Source organism: Thamnophis sirtalis, unplaced genomic scaffold (assembly GCF_051295495.1).
Source record: "Thamnophis sirtalis isolate CommonGarterSnake01/CBP01778 unplaced genomic scaffold, rThaSir2_p1.2 scaffold_2, whole genome shotgun sequence".
NCBI lineage: Eukaryota > Metazoa > Chordata > Lepidosauria > Squamata > Natricidae > Thamnophis > Thamnophis sirtalis.
The window spans coordinates 71,392,601-71,411,791 of NW_028261382.1; the positions used below are offsets into that span (position 1 = coordinate 71,392,601).

The following is a 19,191-nucleotide window of genomic DNA, read 5'->3' on the forward strand; positions in this document are numbered from 1 at the left end:
ATCTGGCAGCTCGCCAAGCGAGATAAGGTTCGTGTGGATAAATATTCTTCTGAAAGACTGTTTGCGAACTGGCAAAGCGTAAGTGGATGTTCGCCCAGATCTGGTCAAACATTTACAGGGCGGGGCATAACCTTTTCCTAGGGGGTCACAGCAACACTTGTAATAACAACACAAATAATTCATACACCATTCGAAAGCCCATCAAAAACTGAGTTTATTGACACGATTTAATAGTCAGTATGACCACCATTAGCCCTTCGAACAGCATTCAAACGAGGTGGATAAGAACACAACAAATCTTCAAACAGTTCCGTTCGATTTTCCAGATTTTTCAACACAGTTTCCAAATTCATTCTCAAAGTTTCAACCGAAACAAATTTAACATTTAATAGCTCATTCAATTCAGTTTTTTATGGGCTTTAAAATGAGGTGTCGCGGAAGTTGTAAACTGCTGTCGATCTTGCTGTGACCCCCTAGGAAAAGGTTATGCCCCGCCCTCTGGAAAATCTGGAAAATCGAACGGAACTGTTTGAAGATTTGTTGTGTTCTTATCCACCTCGTTTGAATGCTGTTCGAAGGGCTAATGGTGGTCATACTGACTATTAAATCGTGTCAATAAACTCAGTTTTTGATGGGCTTTCGAATGGTGTATGAATTATTTGTGTTGTTATTACAAGTGTTGCTGTGACCCCCTAGGAAAAGGTTATGCCCCGCCCTGTACACCTGCTGTGCTTGGCCCCTTCCAGCTGAAGGAAGCCCTCTGTGTTGCAAAAGTGTCTTTCCGGTTCCTTAGCACCTAGAGGTGGCTTGAAAAAAGACCCCCCCCCCAAAAAAAAAAAATTACAGTTGCAAAGAGTCCCAAATGGATATCCCTTCACCCAGAACTGAACCAAAAAACACCCATTAAGCTCTGACCCCCCCCCCCCAATTATCAGAGCTGGACTGGCAAATTGCAATGCTCAAAAGCACTCTGCGTACTTAGGCCTGATGTGCGCCTTTCACACCATGCTCAAGCGAGAGAAAAGCTTCTGGAAGATGCTTCAAGGCAATCGTGCGTGTGGATTAATGTGTAATCACTACTGCTCAAGACTCCCAAGGGGCAATCCCCTCATCTTTAGTAAAAGCACAGTCGCCTAGAGAGGTTTTGAGACTTGAGCAAGGTCTTCTGCTTTGTGGAGACCGGAAGCGCCCCTCAGCCCCCAGCCCATTAACACACCTCCCCACCCCCACCCCTTGAGCCAGAGACCTAGGAAGTCTTCCTCTCCGTAGGACCCATCATGCAGCAGCTACATGCACAAGGTCTTTCGTACTGGATGCTGCCAAGCCCATCCTCCCCAGCAAAGGATGGAGGGGAGCGGCGTACCCTGCCCGCTGCGCTGACTCACCAGATCATTCCTTCAAACAGGTTGTGAATGATGAGGTGCGACTGGGTAACAACTATTAGCAAAGTCACATGGGTCCAGCCAAACTAGAAAGAGAGAACATGCAGTCCAGTTTGGAGAAGAAAACATTTCTTGGAGACAAGCCAAAATGCTAAGAAAACACACGGCCATATAATTTATATATATGTATGTATATTCTGCACATACCCCGTTTCCCCGAAAATAAGACCTCTCCGGATAATAAACCCAATTGGGCTTTTGAGTGCATGCGCTAAAATAAGCTCTCCCCGAAAATATTGCAACAGCCATGAGGTGACCAAGCTCGCTGCCTGCTGCACCTCAAAAATAATAAGACCTCCCCCAAAATAAGGCCAATTTCACTTATTTCGGGGGGGGGGGGGGTCGTCAAAAGAAAATAAGACCCCGTCTTATTTTCAGGGAAACATGGTATATATAACAAAGAAAGGGGGAAGAGAGGAGGACAGAAAGAGAGATGGTGGGTACAGCTGAACTCCCATTGGTCTTTCTTTTTTCCAGACCAAAAGTACTTTTGTAGTATTTGTATATATTTGTCATATTTGTGAGAAAAACCAGAAAGATACAGTAGTCTTCCGCTTACAACCATTCAGTTAGTGACTGTTCAAAGTTACAACAGCACTAAAAAGAGTGACTTACAACTGGTCCTCGGACTTACGCCTGTAATAGCATTCGTATGATCAAGGTTGACCAGATTCAAAAGCTCCTGAACATTTCAGAACCCTGGTCGACAATTCCATTTCTATTTGGGGCGACTGCCTTAAAAACATATGGACACTTGGTCTCCATCCACCCTTGCTGACATGAGTGGAAGGTCTATTTTAAGTGCTTTCACAATTTAAGGGAGTGACTCGTCCAAGCTTCAGGAGAAAGCAACCTTGGTTGTCTGAAGAAGTGGTATCACCTCATCATCATCGTTTCATGACCCCATAATCCCTTGCAGGGTAGAGTCTGGGCAACTGAATGGAGCTAACAGAGTGTTTAATGGCCAGATGCCCTACCTGTCGCCAGTGTGAAGTTTGTTCAGCAGATATATTCTCAAGTGTGCCCAGAGAGAGAAATATCTGCCTCTATCTAGGATTGAACTCACAGCATCCTGACAGTGAGGCGAGAGCTCCACTTCTAGGCCACCACACCACTCCAAGAGGCATCAACACATGATAAGCACAAATACACAAAAGATGCGGCAGTCAACAAGGACCTTCAGATTTTACCTTTCGGGTAAGAACTCATACATGTTATCATAAAGGTCCTAGAGCAGGGGGTCTCCAACCTTGGCAACTCTAAGCCTGGAGGACTTCTCCAGGCTTAGCAAAGCTGGCTGTGAAATTCTGGGAGTTGAAATCCTCCAGGGTGAGTTGCCAAGGTTGAAGATCCTTATCCTAGAGAGGAGACCAGATTGTCTGAAGGATGATCTTCATTCATATCCCTTTCCCCAACATTAAAGTATCGCAAAGATGGGGGTAAAGTTCTTCAGCCCTTCTCGGTGGTGACCCCATAGTTATCTATGGCCTTTACTCAAGGATGTCTTGGACAGGCTTGTAGATTGGCCCCTCATTAGTAAGGGGAGACTCTGGGTCATGACCTTTCTCCCACCTCCTCTGAGCGCCTCTCCTCATCCCACTTGCAAAACTCTACATCTAACCACACCACCTACTTCTGTTTTTGAATTGTTACTGCGAATTTTGTATTCGGCTTTGCAATACAGTTACATCCTAACTTTATGGATGGAAGACTGAAGCCCTAAAGGTAGTCATTTATTTATTTTTGAATAATTAATCTAAGCCTAAAAAAGTTCAGGACCAGGAGGTTATTTGCTAAAGTTAATCTACTTTGCATGTTTTTGATCTGCTCTAGGACAGTTTTTTCTCAACACTTGACAATTTTAAGGCATTCAAGTTAAAATGAAATGAGTTGAAGTCTTGTCTCAGAGTTGCCAAGAATGAGAAGAAACTGGAAGATTTGATTTTCAAACTCTCCACTGAAGTAACTCTTTAGTTAGCCTACTTTACTGGGTGTCCATGTTGAACAGACTGAAGTACTATGGAGTACAGAGCCCAGATATGAAGTGTAAATAAAGTAGAAAAAAAGGATATTTATGAGAGCTGAATGTTGAGACGGATGAAAGATCAAAGATACCAAGGAAGCTTTCACAATATCTATAAACCCAGGAGTTGTCAGTTTCTCCGCTCAGGCAAAACCTCTACAGGTTTTGTTGTTGTATCCGAGTGCCAATTTTGTGTCAGTTTCCATCTCTCTCTCCCTCTCATCCTTTCCCCCGCTACCCCCGCCTCCATGGTGGGCTATTAAACTCTAAAAGCACAGAATCCATTTACTTAATCTTACCATGTAAAACTGAAGACGATAATGCTTTTTCACCAGGCTCAAGACGAACATGCAAAAGCCTGCAGCAGAAGAAAGAAAACGGGATTGAAGAGGGACTGGCTGTTCGCCTGCTCTCTGCTCACCCACAAGGAGCAGGGTATAGAGCAGGGGCATCAAACACAAGGCCCGTGGACTGAATCCGTCACAACCCTGATGTGACCCTCAATGAAATCAAGTTTGACACCCCTGGAAGAGAGAGTCCAAATTGGTGATGTGCTCGACTCTTCCTGGGTCTCCACATAGTCGCCTACCTGCATAAACCCAAGCGAGAGATCCCAAGGCCTACCTGTTAAGTAGAGGGTGAAGGAAATGAAACGGTGATATTTGCTAAGAATGCGTAAGGGCTCCTCCCTCTGGACCAGAGTGAAAAAATAATCTGTCACCGTCTCGCCGTAGAAGAAATAGTTCACACAGAGCAGGAAGTACCTGAAAAATACTTTTTTTTAATTGAGCCTTATTTGTGCTTTTTCCCAAGGGGTGGTTAGAATTCCTCAGGGGGAGGGCCTTCCATTAAACCCAAAAGATAAATCTCTGGTTTTCCTTCCATACTCACTTTAAGAATTTTCTCTATTAAGAGCAGGGGGGGGGGGATTTAGCCAGTTCACACCAGTTCAATTAACAAAATGTTAATTTTGCATCTGGTTCACTGAACCAGTTGTTGCAAGGATTCACTGGCCCCTCCCAGGATTTCCCATGCGGCCCCTTCATTGTGCCAGGTAAGTGCAGGGCCTGCGCAGAGGCTCTGGGAGGGTGAAAAGTGGGCCTCCCAGAAGTCCAGACATGGCCCGTTTCCAGCCTCCAGAGCCCAGGGAAGGGTGAAAAACAGGCCTACCGGAAGTAGCTGTTTCCAGCCTCCGGAGCCCGGGAGAGGCTGTTTTCGCCCTCCTGGAGACTTGAGGGAAGTCTCCGGAGCCTGGGGAGGGCAAAAACCCTGCAGTGGTGCAGGAGGCTGAGTAGGTCACACTTACCGTGGCCACGCCCACCTAGCAACCAGGCAGAGAACTGGTTGCTAACATTTTTCAATCCCATCCCTGATTAAGGGGCACTTTCTAAATAGGGGGTCATCCCAAAAAGAACTTTCACCAAGGATGACAAGCTAAGAAGGCTTATCCTTGGTGTGTTTCTCCACACCATACATACAAATAAACAAAATAAACAACTCTGTCTCCCAACTTACCAACTCAGTGTCCTGAACCAGGGCAGCTCATAGGAATGGTACACGTTGTAACCAATGGTGATGATCTCGTGGAAGCATTTGATCTGGACACACATGACCTGCAAGACATTTTACATCTCGATTTTTGTGCCAATCTTAATTTCTTCAGACAGGTGGGTGGGGATCATTTAGCCCCAAATCTTTTAGCCTGGGGATAGTATAATCATAACAGAGACGGAGCTCAAATTAGTTTCTCTTACCTACAACTGCTCTTAACTGGGGATGAGGGGAGCTGCAACCCTAACAGCAACCAGTTTGGTCTAGTGGTTAGGACACCAGACCAGAAAGAAAGATTGACTTTAGTCTCCATCACCAGGAGACTGGGAGTTCTAGTCCAGCCTTAGGTATAAAATCTGGCTAGGTGACTTTGGGCCAATCAGTCTCTCTCAGCCCAACCTGTCTCAGAGGGGAAATGGGAGGAAAGTGTAAGGTATGTTCCCCTTGAATTATTTGTAAAAAATAATAAAGGCAAGATACAAATAAAAAAAAAATACCATCCAGATTTCTGGGGAAGAATGAAGAGCTAGCGAGTAGATCAGCTTTTTGCAATGTCTCTCTGGACAAGGAGTGGGCTAGAGATCGCCCTCAAGTGCTCCAGACAGCCGCTCTTTGTGAAGGGACGACAAGAGAGCAGCAAGTTTATACTTCTGGGATAGGAGGAAATAGCCTCCTGGCTCCAGCTGCCTTTGAAAGCTGATGTATTTCTGTTTTCTAATTACTTTCGGAAATTGCTTGTTGCTTTTCGGTTTTAGAAAACTTTGGATTGGCAACTTTGAGAGCATCGGGTAAATGTTCTTCTTACAAAAGAAGTTTTAAATACAAGCTTAAGAACTTTAAAAATGTGTTTGAAATAAACCACAAAAGGCTGATTAGAACGTGGATTCAGGAAAGTTGCAAATGGTTCCTTTCTCGGACATGGGTTCAACTTTCCTCCCTCCAACCCCATCCTCACCCCCACCCAATTTGGATTATCTTCTAACCTAAAATCCAAGCCATCCACCCATCTGGAGAATGGAACATCTCCAAAGCTCTCCCCACTCCCAGAGAGAGAGAGATAAAAACTTTTCAGACACAACAAGGACTTACAATCATCATCAACACCATGGGTCCTAAGTAGATGATGATGAAGAAGAAGACAATCATGGCCAGCGTCAAGATGCCCCTCACCCACCAGTTCTTCCATCTGCAAGAGAGGATGAGTCAAGGTTGAACTCTGGAGAGCTCTAATTGCAACAGCATAAGACTATGATCTGTCTGCTTTTTTCTTTAACATCTGTCTGTCTGTCTGTGTTCCAGCATAACTCTGGAACGTCTCGAGCAATTTCAACCAAATCTGGTACACAGATGAATTACCCTCTGGAAAAAAATATTGTGGCCGTAATACACCCCTAACACTCCTCAGGGTGTGTGTTCTGTTAAGATACAGCCTGTTGTGCTGTAAAATAGCTTTTACTGTGCAGCGCAGTGGAGTTGCCATAGTAAGAGCTTCACAGTACTCCACAAGGGGGCTCCCTTTGGTAAGGGGGAAAATCCAATGTTAGAAATTACGTTTGGTCTGGACATTCCCCCCCCCCCCCCCATAAATAAATACCCAGGCAACGCCAGGTAATCGGCTAATAAACAATAAAACTCAAAAGCCAGAAGATTTTTTAATCCAATAATCCAATGTATTGCATAACTGTCTATCGATGCTGAACTTCATTTCAATCAGCTCCTTGTGTTCTTGTTACATTTTTAGCAGAGACAACGGGCAGCTGATTCTAGCACCAGCGCTTCCTGCCAGAACACAGGGGTCCCCGGAGATCTGCCTGCAGAAGCTGACGGACTGAATGCCGATGAAGAGAAGGAGGACTGGAGAATCGTAGCTGCTGGGCCCAGCAGATAAGTGAACCCACCCAGCAAGCAGCCTTTAAATGCAAATTGAACTGTGTTTAAATCATCTTTATATCTTCATAAATATTTAGGAGGACACAGACATCCTTGTAAATGAAGGACAGGCAGTCCAAGCTTCCAATCCAGAGAAGGCAGAAGGAGATCTGGAGGTGATGAGTAAGAGATTCAGACTGCCCTTTTCTGTTCTGACCTAGACTTCCCAAGAGCATGAAGTGAACTCCTGGTCCCGGCAAAAACCTCTTTTATTAACTGTGAGTTCTGCTCCTTCACATCCAGCAAAGTCTTTCAAGGGAGGATTTACAGTCACAGACCTTATCTGGCTTGGAGAGCTGGTCTCCTGCAAACTCCACTCCCCTTTCGCTCCCCTTTCCTTTCTTCTGGGAGGGGCCATTCATCGTCCACCTGTGGCCTTACTCCCAAGTCGACCTCTGTTTTTTAGCTGTTCCCTTCGTCTGACCACTCTACACATGCGCACACTGGGAACAGGCGCCAGTTGTTCATCTGTCTCACTGATGTCTGACTCTGAAGGCAGCTCATAACTGTCGGATGACTCTGGCCCCCTCTCTGCCTCTGACACAGAGCCCTCATCAGAGCCTTCCCCAGCCTCCAGGACTGGCCCATGTTCCTCTCCAACCTCCTCCCTGTCTGAATCTGCTGCCAGCTCTTCTTGCTGCTGGCGGGCTACAACAGATAGCCAGGAGACAGGTTTTCTGTCAGTTCCTGAATGAAGCCATTCAGGAAAAAGATTCTCCATCCTGATCTTAGCCTATGGTGAAGGGGCAGGAAATGAGTCAGAACTCAGCTGGGAAAAATCCTGAGACACAATGTCACATAGCAAGAAAAGAGAGAGATGCTGTTGGCAGTTATGTTACCGCCACTTTGGCACCAACTCCTCCTCCACAGGATGGTCCATCAGGTAAACCCAATTCATAGTAACTCTCCCTCCCTCCAACGCTCAAGTATGTTTTGGTATCACAGTTGCCAATTCTGAAGCTGGCCTGACAGAGGCAGGTTCAGGGTTGCCACCCTGAGGGATAGGGAGGGTGGAATACAGATTGTTGGGTTTTGTAGCCAAAACAAAACACTTTCTCCTGGGAACCGAGGACATTCCCAGAGGCGCTGGAGAGAGAAGGAGTGATGTCACCAGGCAATAGGACAGGACCCTGATTGGACCATGTGACTGATTGTTTGGGGAAGGAGGAAAAACTTTTTACTTTAAGTAGGTGAAAACCGTGGGAACCTTCATAGTCGGTTTGCACCAGCCTGTGCCAATATGATACATCGAATAAATGTATTCTTTGAGGAACCTGCTTGCATAGGAGTTCTGTTTGCTATGGTGCATTACTTGGAACCCTGACAATGGTACCTTGAGGACAGGCGCGACAGTGCTCTGTTGAGAACCTCAGGGGTATCATCGGCCGAAGAGGGCGGGGCGGCTTCCGATTTATTCTCGCTATCCGATGCAGTTTCTCCTCCATCAAGCTTGTTTTCCAGCTCTGATTCCTGCAAAGTAAGACACGTGAGGGGTTTCCAGCAAGTTGGGATGGGAACGCAGAAGTAATTCAAGGTTGCCTGCCATTCACGCACTCAAACCTGCCTCAATCCATCTCTGAACAAACAGCTAAGCTGGACCCTACCTTCACCCACAATGTTTAGCTGCAGCTTCTCAACGGGGTTTGATGACCGAGTCAATGCTTTCACAGCCTTCGAAAACAACTCTATTGAAAATGTCATGCAACTGGCAGAAGACAAGGAGAATCCGCCAAAATCAAGCAGATAAAGTGAATTAGGGCTTTAGAAGAACATCTGTTAATCGACCCAACAAAACTAGTCATAAGCCCCAAGATTTTGTGGAGGGTTGTGAGCTGAAAGAACGCAAATATAGCAATAGCCCTCAGGCTGATATACTGCTTCCCTATGCTTCCCAGCCCTCTCTAAGCGCTTTACAGAGTCAGCCTCTTGCCCCCAACAATCTGGGTCCTCATTTGACTGACCTTGGAAGGACAGAAGGCTGAGCCTGGTGAGGTTTGAACTGCCAAATTGCTGGCAGCTGGCAGAGGTAGCCTGCAATACTGCACACTAACCATTGCACCACCACGGTTCTTGGTATATAACTTGAGTAGGAGAATTTGAAAAGAGTTTGCGGGTGGGAGTGAGGCGGGTGGGGGGGAATGGAATTTAAAAGGTGTTTTTTTCACATAGTTGATTCTTCTGCCAAGTGTTTAAAGTAGCCAAGTCACTAACTTATCAACTGCAGTGATTCACTTAACAACTGTGGCAAGATATATCGCAAAATGGGGCAAAACTCACTTCTGCCCACAAGGCAACGTAGATAGGATGACACTAAAAAATGTAAGTAAAAACCTATTTGTTCATAGACTCATTAGCTTGCTGGAATTTTTACAAAAGAGCAGTAAATAAAAAGAAAAATAGGGACCAAAAAATGGGTCAGGGATAAATTGTTCAAAGGCCAAGGAGAACATTTTCATCCCTGAGAGGTGGGCTGGGTGCAAAGCATAAGCGTTCTAGCCAATTTTTTTTAAAAAAAAAAACATTATTGCAAATAAATCCCAGTGTTTGTATTGCTTTTATGTAATCGTAATTGTAGTTTCATTTTGATTTTCCAATTCTGATTGCACTTGGCCCGGATAAGGCCACATCATAAATAATTTTTGTTTTGTTTTGCTTGTTTACCATATAAACACACAATCATAAATGTCGCATTTTGATTTATTCACATTTTTTCATTCATTTGCCATCAGAGCTCAGCCTTAAATATTTCTTAAAACATAGATGCAGTGGAAGAAAAGAAAAATAATAAGTAGATAGATGGCAAGGAGAGTTTGGGCAGGAACTTTCTGCAGACAGAAAGCTTTGTCTGTGCAGCTTATTTACTTTGCATGGGCTGATGAGGTCTGACTAGAACTGGACTCAGAGGGGATGCAAGTTCAGAGTATCTTCTGACCGGATGTATCCTTGCAGCACTGATAATTATAGAGGAATGGGCTTCATGTGGACAGGGGAGAAGGAAATCATATAAGCAATCCAGAAATCAAAACGCCAGCTAAGCGGCCCTCCTTCCATCTCTTCCTCCGCCCCTCCTTCCATCTCTTCCTCTGCCAACCCCTGGTTTGTGCAGCTGACTGGAAAGGCCAGTGAAATGCTCCATAATGGCCCAACCCAGATGGTTTCCATAGAAACTGCCTCCTGCTCTCCCATGTACAATGACATGCAAAGGTTTGTGATGCTTCCTTGCGCTCGTTACAAAACTCGGCTGACAGGCAAACACAAAGCAGCTGACAGGCAAACACAAAGCAGGGTCACTTCCTACACAGGTGGGCAAAACTAATGTTGCTAAGGGAGGCGTTTGTTAAGTGAGCTTTGCCCCATTTTATGACCCTTTTCTTTGTTAAGCCAATCAACACATTTATTAAATTAGTTACACGGTGGTGAAGTGGGAATCAGGTTTCCCCGTTGATGGAAGGTTGCAAAAGGAGATGCTGCAATCGTCATAAATGTGAGTCCATTTGTCAAGCATTTGAATTTTGATCAGGTCACCATGGGGATATTGCGACGATGGTAGTATGTGTGAAGAACAGTCATGAGTGACTTTTTCAGTAACTTCAATTGTAACTTTGAGTGGTCACTAAGAGAACTGTTGCAAATCAAAGACTACCTGTACTTCCTCTACACAAACACACACACACACACACACACACACAGCACCATCTCCAAACCCTAGTAGGCCAAATCAGGCTTACTCGTATTAGCTGTCATGGCAATACCCAAGGTAGGATTTTAAAAAATGGATTAAACGTGCATTAAGCACAGTGCTTTGATCAGCAGTTTTATGGACGTGAAAGTGATCCAGATGAACAATTGGCTTCGAATATGAACATATTTATTTACAGATTAACAGTGTCGGAAGGGACTTTGCGGGTCATCTACTCCAACCCCCGTCCAAGCAGGAGACCCTACACCATTTCTGACAGGTGGCAGGCAAGTCTCTTCTTGAAAGCTTCCAGGGATGAAGCTCCCACAAATTCTGAAGGCAACTTCTTTGCCATGGGTTGATTGTTCTGTCAGGAAATTCCTCCTTATTTCCAGGTTGAATCTCTCCTTGATCAGTTTCCATCCATTATTCCTTGTTTGGTTTTCAGAAGCTTTGGAGAATAGCTTGAGTCCCTCCTCTCTGTGGCAGCCCCTCAAATACTGGAAGGCTGCTCTCCTGTCTCCCCTGGTCCTTCTCTTCACTAGACTAGCCAGGCCCAGTTTCTGCAACCGTTCTTCATATGTTTTGGCCTCCAGTCCCCTTGCAAACATGTCCAAGTTTGAAGCCATTGCTACAGACGCAATATAGGTATGTACATAAAAATATGTTTATGGATGAAGGCTTCTGACAATGCCACTGCATTCTGCAACCGTCATAAAGAGGAATCAGTTGCCTAGCATCCGGATTTTGATCGCGTGACAATGTTGGGGATGTTGCAATGGTCGTACAAAATGGTCAAAAGTCACTTTTTAAATGTGCCTTCAGTTGTAACTTTGACTAAACGGTGACTAAATGAACTGCAGTTATGTTGTGGACTACCTGTATTCGTCTCTACAAAAAAGCTTAAAATAGACCAAGACCGAAAATGGGTTGTTGTTGGGCAAATGGAGAGAAGAGAGAAGAGGAATGTCTTTATCTTATCAGTGATAAGGGTTTGAATCAACCCAGGAGACGCCAGGCTGATGCAGAGTTATGCAATAGGGACACGCTGGACATTCTGGAAAGGTGCACCAAACGCAGCCACATCACAAGTGTCACCGTGCTCTACGCCTGCAATGTTTTGTTTTCATCAAAAGTTTATCGATAGCCTTGCTCCAAGGATGCTCCCCTGCCCTCCCATTTATTTTGGACACACTCAAAATACTGGCGTGACCTTCCTTCTGTTGGCGGTCCTGAGATGTTAGTCATCAATCATGCAGCTGCAGAAAAGCCAAATAAAGGGCAGTGATGCTTGAGCCAAGATTTGAAATCCAGGATTCCCCCAACCTGGTGCTCTATGGATACTTGGCATAGCTCACCCTTTTTCCAGTATTCAGCTGCTTCTTCAAGCTGGGAAATCCTTGTGAAGTCCAGCAGCCAGAATGTCTAGATCAGGGGTGTCCAAATCTAGGAACTTTAAGACTTATGGACTTCAACTTCCAGAATTCCCCAGCCAGCCAATTCTGGAAGTTGAAGTCCACAAGTCTTAAAGTTGCCAAGTTTGAAGACCTCTGATCTAAGTGGAGAGATTGCAGAGGAAGGGCTTACATGAGAGTAAATTATGCTGGCTGGGGAATTCTGCGAGTTGAAGTCCACAAGTCTTAAAGTTGCCAAGTTTGGACATACCTGGCCTAGATTATTTAGCCGTGACAAAGGCATGTTTGCCCTGGATGTACCACGGGGAGACTAAGTCTACATTGCATCCCATTTAATTCTTTTCTTAATTTTATTTGTCGCTCATCCTGTGTTAGTTAGTTAGTTAGTTTACTTTATTGATTAGACTTTGGGCCATATCAAAGGGCAGAGTTCCAGACACAATTATTATTACTAAAATCCGATAAAAACAATTTAAAATGGAATTGGAATAAAACACAGTTTAAAATGGTTTTTGAATAAAACACAGTTTAAAATCAAATTGGAATAAAATGCAATAATTTAATATATAAATAAAGTGATAAAATTATGTTTCAGTGTCACTTCTGCAATCTACCCCAATCAGTCGCACATATGCAGATCTCAACTGAACCATTTTGTTTAACGACTGTGCTGGGTTAAATGTTATTTTCTGGTTCTGGCTGCACATTAGGGAAGTTGTTTGGATATGGGGATCCCAATGGGTCCTTCGTTTGGTATATGGACCAAGGAACCTGGCTCTCACCCCCTTACGCAAGCAACAATCCAATATGATGTGAGCCAGGCCTTCTACCTCTGCTGCTCTGCAATTGCAGAGACGCTCCTTGTAGGGTATAGAATGGAATCTCCCATATCTGACCATTGTGTCAAGTCGTTCAAATCTCTCTTGTGTAAATATCTCCCTAAGATGTTTTGGCAGTTGTAACTTCAAATAGCTGCCTATTTGAAAAGTTGTACTGTGTGTTTTTTATAATAATTCACTGTTCTGGGCGTTTTATATTTTGATGCACGTTTTATATGCTTTTTTTGTGAATTTGTATGCATTAAGGCTGCATTCTGTAACGCCGTATGAAATTATAATAGCTCAACTGGAAACTCCTGCTGTTGTCCTTCAGAAGGCAATGAGAGCTCATCATTTCTAAAGCAATATAAAGAGATATTGATGCTTTGTTGTTATCTGGAAGTTGGCGATGCCACCATACAGTACACCTGTAACAGGGCAAAAATCCACTAATTCTGGATGATTTCTCATCTGGCCACATCAGCATCTGGACCTCTCCAGATGTCCCATTTCCACCTATTGATAGATAGCCATTGAGATGTCCTAGATTGGGAGGAAAATAACAAGGGGCCTCAGAGGTCTTATAGTCCAACCCCCTGCTCAAACAGGAGACCTTATACCATTTAAGACATATAGTTATCCAGCATTTTCTTTAAAACTTCCAGTGTTGGGGCATTCACAACTTCTGGAGGCAAGTTGTTCCATTGATTAATTGTTCCTAACTGTCAGGAATTTTCTCCTTAGTTCAAAGTTGCTTCTCTCCTTGATTAGTTTCTTTTTTTTAAAATATCATTTTTTATTCAGCATTTTAAAACATTAAAATCACAATTACACATTTACAGCTTTCCGCTATTGGTATTTTTTTCCTAATTTCTACTTTTCCATTCTACAGCCTATTGTTTCATACATATACTTCCTTGTTTCATGATTATTATTTTTAGAATATGTACAACATATATACAACATTTACATCTCTATTGATTTCTGAATATATACCATCTCCTTTTGTTATATTTTTGGTACACTCATTATGCATTAATTTTACACCTCTTTTTCAGCCAATTATACCACCTATTCCATATCTTGTAATACTCTGTTTCCTCTCTATCCCTTAGTTCCATCGTTAATTTATCCATTTCCGTGCATTCTAGCACCCTTTTTAGGATCTCAGCGTTTGAGGGGGATGGTTTTTTGGTTTCCAGTTTTGGGCAAATGAGATTCTGGCTGCGGTAATTATATGAAGCATAATATATTGAATTTCTTTGCTTATATTTCATTTTATTATTCCCCAAAGAAACAGGGTGAGTTTCTATCCGTTGCTTCTCGTCCTGCCTTCAGGTGCTTTGGAGAATAGGTTGACCCCCTCTTCTTTGGGGCAGCCCCTCAAATACTGGAAGGCTGCTATCATGTCCCTCCTAGTCCTTCTTTTCATACCCAGTTCCTGTATGTTTTAGCCTTCAGGCCCTTCACCCTCTTTATTGCTCCAGATCAACATCTGCTAAAGTATCAAGATGCTGGGTTGCTAAATAGAGAGCAAATAACAAGCCCGCAGGCCTCATAAGGAAGCATTGCTTAACAAGTAGTATCAGGTTGAGACACCTCCTCCACACCAGCACTGAGCTTCCTGTTATGAATCTGTGTAAACAGAGGCATAGATTCAAAATCACGTGGAGGATTAGTACCGCTTTGTAAAGCTTTAGTAAGGCCACACCTGGAACGCATCCTCCAGTTTTGGTCACCTCATTACAAAAAAGATGTTGAGACGTTGGAAAAAGGGCAGAGAAGAGCAACTAAAGGCCTGGAGGCTTAAACATACGAAGAATGGTTGCAAGATTTGAGTTTGGCTAGTCTAAAAAAAAGAAGCATTAGGGGGTGGGATGGGGGGCATGATAGCAACATTCTAGTACTTGAGGGGCTGCAACAAAGAAGAGAGGATCAATGTATTTTCCAAAGCACCAAAAGGCAGAACAAGAAGCAATGGATGGAAACTAATCAAGGAGAGAAGCAATCTGGAATTAAGGAGATCCTAACTGTGAGGCCAATTAACCAATGGAACAACTTGCCACCAGAAGTTGTGGATACACCATCATTGGAAGTCTTTAGGAAGAGACTGGACAGCCACCTATCTGAAATGGGATAGGATCTCCTGATTGAGCAGGGGGTTGGACTAGAAGACCTCCAAGGTCCCTTCCAGCTCTATTCTCATTAATTGATTGAATCCTTCTGTAATCTAAACAGCTACTCATACTCCAGAGGGAAATTTGCAACGGGAGGCTATTATGTTTCCAAAACGCCAGCATCCAACAGCCAATTAGGGGAAAACCACTAAAACGAAGCTATTAGCCTGATTGCTAAAGGAATGAACTATTCTTCCTCCCTCTTGCTAATGATTTTCTAAGCAAAGGAAGGAAAAGGGTATTTCGGTACATCTTCCATTTCTTGATGGATCCTCTCTGACTCGCAGGCATTGGCCGAGTGTAAAAACTCAAATGTTCACGGCTCATAGAAAGGAAATGGCTTAAGTTCCTGTGAGTTTATTTTAACCACACACACAGAAATGCATGGACATGCACATGAATGCACATACACACACACACACGCACATACACACACACACAAAGGGCAAGTAGTGGAAGCAGAATTCCATAAAAGGAAAAGCATTCCTTAAAATGTACTCCGTAGACAGGATGCTAACAGCAGAAGTCAACGGGGTTTATATCTTGCATGGTAAAACGAGGCAGAAAAAATCAAAGGAAAAACATGGTGATCTCTATTTTTAATGAGGAAAATTTAAAAAAAACATTCTTTTAACAGTCCTGCAAATAAAATAAAATAAATCCTGTTATACAATCGGACCGGAATGAAGCCTCAGGCGACTGTTGCTCATTTTTTATTTCCTTGCTAAAGGTGACTTTCTCTTCTTGGTCTATTTCAGGATGGCGAACCTCTTGAGGCTGGGATTTCTCTTTCAGGCACCATCGTGGTTTACAGTAGGGGTCTCCAACATGGGCAACTTTAAGCTTTGCTGCCTGGGGGATTCTGGGAGTTGAAATCTGCCAGGCTTAAAGTTGCCAAATTTGGACACGCCCTGGCTTACAGTAATGTACAACAACAGTGCCTTGAGATTAGTAAGATGTTTGCAGGACTCCCCCAAAAATAAAAATATTGGAATAAAGCATTTCCTACCACTGTTTTCTTTTAGCATTAAATTTGGGTAGTTGGGGCGGGGTGGCGGCGGCGGCGGATTTTGCTCCACTGAATTCTGGCCCGTTTCCAAATGTTGGAACTTGGCTGATCTTAATTGAAATGTTTACACTATGGTTTCCAAGACACGCACGTCTTGCCGTCACAGGATTTCCCAGAGTGGAATAATAGGCAAGGATATCTTGGTTCCAGGACTCTTAAGAGATGCAGTCCGTCATGTTGATGGACAATATTATTTCAAGGAAAATAATCCAAAAAAATTTGGGGAGGGGGGGGGGGAGAAATGATACCTTTTGGGGCACCCAGTTGAGCTCTTTCCTGCCCTGAAATCCAATTCTTCCTTTTCAGCTATTCCAACCTAACACTTAGTGTCCAACCTGTAACCACTCAGCTTTATCCCATCCTCACCTTTCTTTCTGAATTGCTCATATTTCCTCTTCTTGGCTGCCTTGTTTCTAAGACAAGCATTTTCCACCTTGAATTTTTTTTTAAAAAACCAATCAACAATAGACTGCCCTTTCTGGCACTTACAGGAAGCAGAATCCAAAGAAACCGGTTCCTTGTGGGACACTGTAGATCCCACATGGTGAACAGAAGGTCCCCATGAGCAAAGCACAGAAAGCAGGAATGAGGCTGGAATCTAATATTGCATATAATCCATGTTGCATAGAATGTACTAGATAAGTAGGTAAGAGATAGGCAAGCAGGCAGACATAGGATAGGTAGGTAGGTAGGTAGATAGGTAGATAGATAGGAAAGGCAGATACAGAGAGGGAGGGGGAGATACGAGATAGATGACATAGAGATAGATAGATAGATAGATAGATAGATAGATAGATAGATAGATAGATGGATGGATGGATGGATGGATGGATGGATGGATGGATGGATGGATGGATGGATGGATGGATGGATGGATGGATGGATAGATAGATAGATAGATAGATAGATAGATAGATAGATAGAAAGATAGATGATAGATAGATAAGAGAGAGAGATGGAGAGAGAATAAAGATAGATATAAGATAGATGAGAGAGAGATAAGACAGAGATAGATAGACAGACGACAGACAGACAGATAGACAGATAGATAAAGAGATACAGCGATAGATAGATAGATAGATAGATAGATAGAAGATAAATAGAAGATAAATAGATGAGAGAGAGAGAGAAAATAGAAGATAGATGAGAGAGAGAGAAGATAGATAAGACAGAGATAGATAGATAGATAGATAGATAGATAGATAGATAGATAGATAGATAGATAGATAGATAAGAGAGAGAAGATAGATAAGAGACAGACAGACAGATATACAGATAAATAGATAGATAGATAGATAGATAGATACATACATACATACATACATACATACATACATATATATATATGATAGATAGAAGATAAATAGATGAGAGAGATAGAAGATAGAAGATAGATGAGAGAGAAAAAATAGATAAGACAGATATATATATATAGATATATAGATAAATAAGACAGATAGATTGATAAATAGATAAAGATATAGATAGATATATAGAAGATAGATAAGAGAGAGAGAAGATAGATAAGACAGAGATAGATAGATAGATAGACAGACAGACAGACAGACAGACATATATATATATTTAGTGTCACAACCCCTGGTATGCCCCAATTATGGGAGGAAGCTAACTGCTTCCATTCTCTGTCCATCGGCTCGTCACAAGAGACCATCCAGACAGAAAGCCCAATATTTTACTGTTGCCTTTGTTACATTTTGTGTTGTATTTGTGCTGATAAATAAATATAATACCCTTACTGGGATTCGAACCTGTGCTGTATTGGGATTTAAAATCCCAGTAAGGGTATGGTTAGCTAATGAGAGCTAAATAGCTTGAAATAGATCTATACTAGTCTCCCTTTATTTATTTATCAGCACAAATAAAATTTAAAAAAAACACAAAATATAACAAAGGCAACAGTAAAAATATTGGGTTTCTGTCGTGATGGACTCTTGTGATGAGCCGATTGACAGATAATGGAAGCAGTTAGCTTCCTCCCATAATTGGGGCTTACCAGGGGTTGTGACACTATCTATCTATCATCTATCTATCTATCTATCTATCTATCTATCTATCTATCTATCTATCTATATATATATATATATATGATAGAAGATAAATAGATGAGAGAGAGAGAGAAGATAGAAGATAGATGAGAGAGAGAAGATAAATAGAAGATAGATGAGAGAGAGAAGATAGATAAGACAGAGATAGATAGACAAGACAGAGATAGATAGATCGATAAATAGATAAAAGATATAGATAGATATATAGATAGACAGATGCCCTGAATGATTTATTAAATCAATAAATAACACAATACAAATAACAGAAAGATTATCCACCGTCCCTGCTTGGGCCCCCGTTTGAAGCAGGGGAGCAAAATGGAGCAACAACAAAGCCAGCAAGACCACCCCAGCCACCACGGAAGAGGCAAGCCAGCCGCTGGAATATCAGCTGAGAGCAAACCCCACCCCCTAGCAGCACTGAGGATGAAACCTTGCTAGGCCATGAAATGTCTTGAAGGAAACAACCAACTCAGGGAACACCTCCTGTCAGCTCTGAGCTGCAAACATTCAAACCTTCATCCCAGTAATAACCCTCAGCAAAAGCCCAGGAGGCGGCGAACAGATGCCTACTTAAGCACTTTTCTCTTCTGAACCCTCCCAGGGCGCTTCATCGTCACCCCAAGCATTATTGGAATTAAACCCCGGGACTATCTTCTGCAAACGGAGCCTTTTAAACCCCGAGCTTGGAAATGATCTAAGCCAGTCCTAGATGCCCTTCCTGGGAGGGATTTTGGGAGAATTGCCACAACGTGTACCTGTTGCTTTCTCTCTGATCCCCTCTGGAAGAGGGTGCCAGAAGCAGACCACACATAAACAACCAGGAACAGCAGATCTACACACACCTAGCACTATTGAATTCAAATAATTAATTTACAGTATTTTAGTAAAACCAAAGTTTTGTTCGGCAGCTGATCATCTTCTATTCTGAACTGTTTGGGAGGAAGAGGGGCAGGTGATTTGGGTCATGGGATCGAAATTCGTATACTTCATATTTATGACTGTTGCTGTGTGCCAAGGTC

At 42.9% G+C, this 19,191-nt stretch overlaps 1 protein-coding gene across 2 annotated transcripts in view; it reads right to left on the bottom strand.

Annotated features, from left to right (window-relative positions):
• CDS2 (CDP-diacylglycerol synthase 2) overlaps nt 1-19,191 on the bottom strand; it is a 39,304-nt gene that overhangs the window by 16,090 nt on the left and 4,023 nt on the right. For both annotated transcript variants that reach the window (XM_087706056.1, XM_087706057.1), the window contains 6 exons: nt 8,279-8,415; nt 6,106-6,202; nt 4,981-5,078; nt 4,090-4,229; nt 3,765-3,823; nt 1,386-1,468 (listed from right to left, as the gene is read on the bottom strand). In XM_087706056.1, coding sequence (XP_087562182.1) covers nt 1,386-1,468; nt 3,765-3,823; nt 4,090-4,229; nt 4,981-5,078; nt 6,106-6,202; nt 8,279-8,415 — 614 coding nt within the window. The remainder of the gene's footprint in view (nt 1-1,385; nt 1,469-3,764; nt 3,824-4,089; nt 4,230-4,980; nt 5,079-6,105; nt 6,203-8,278; nt 8,416-19,191) is intronic.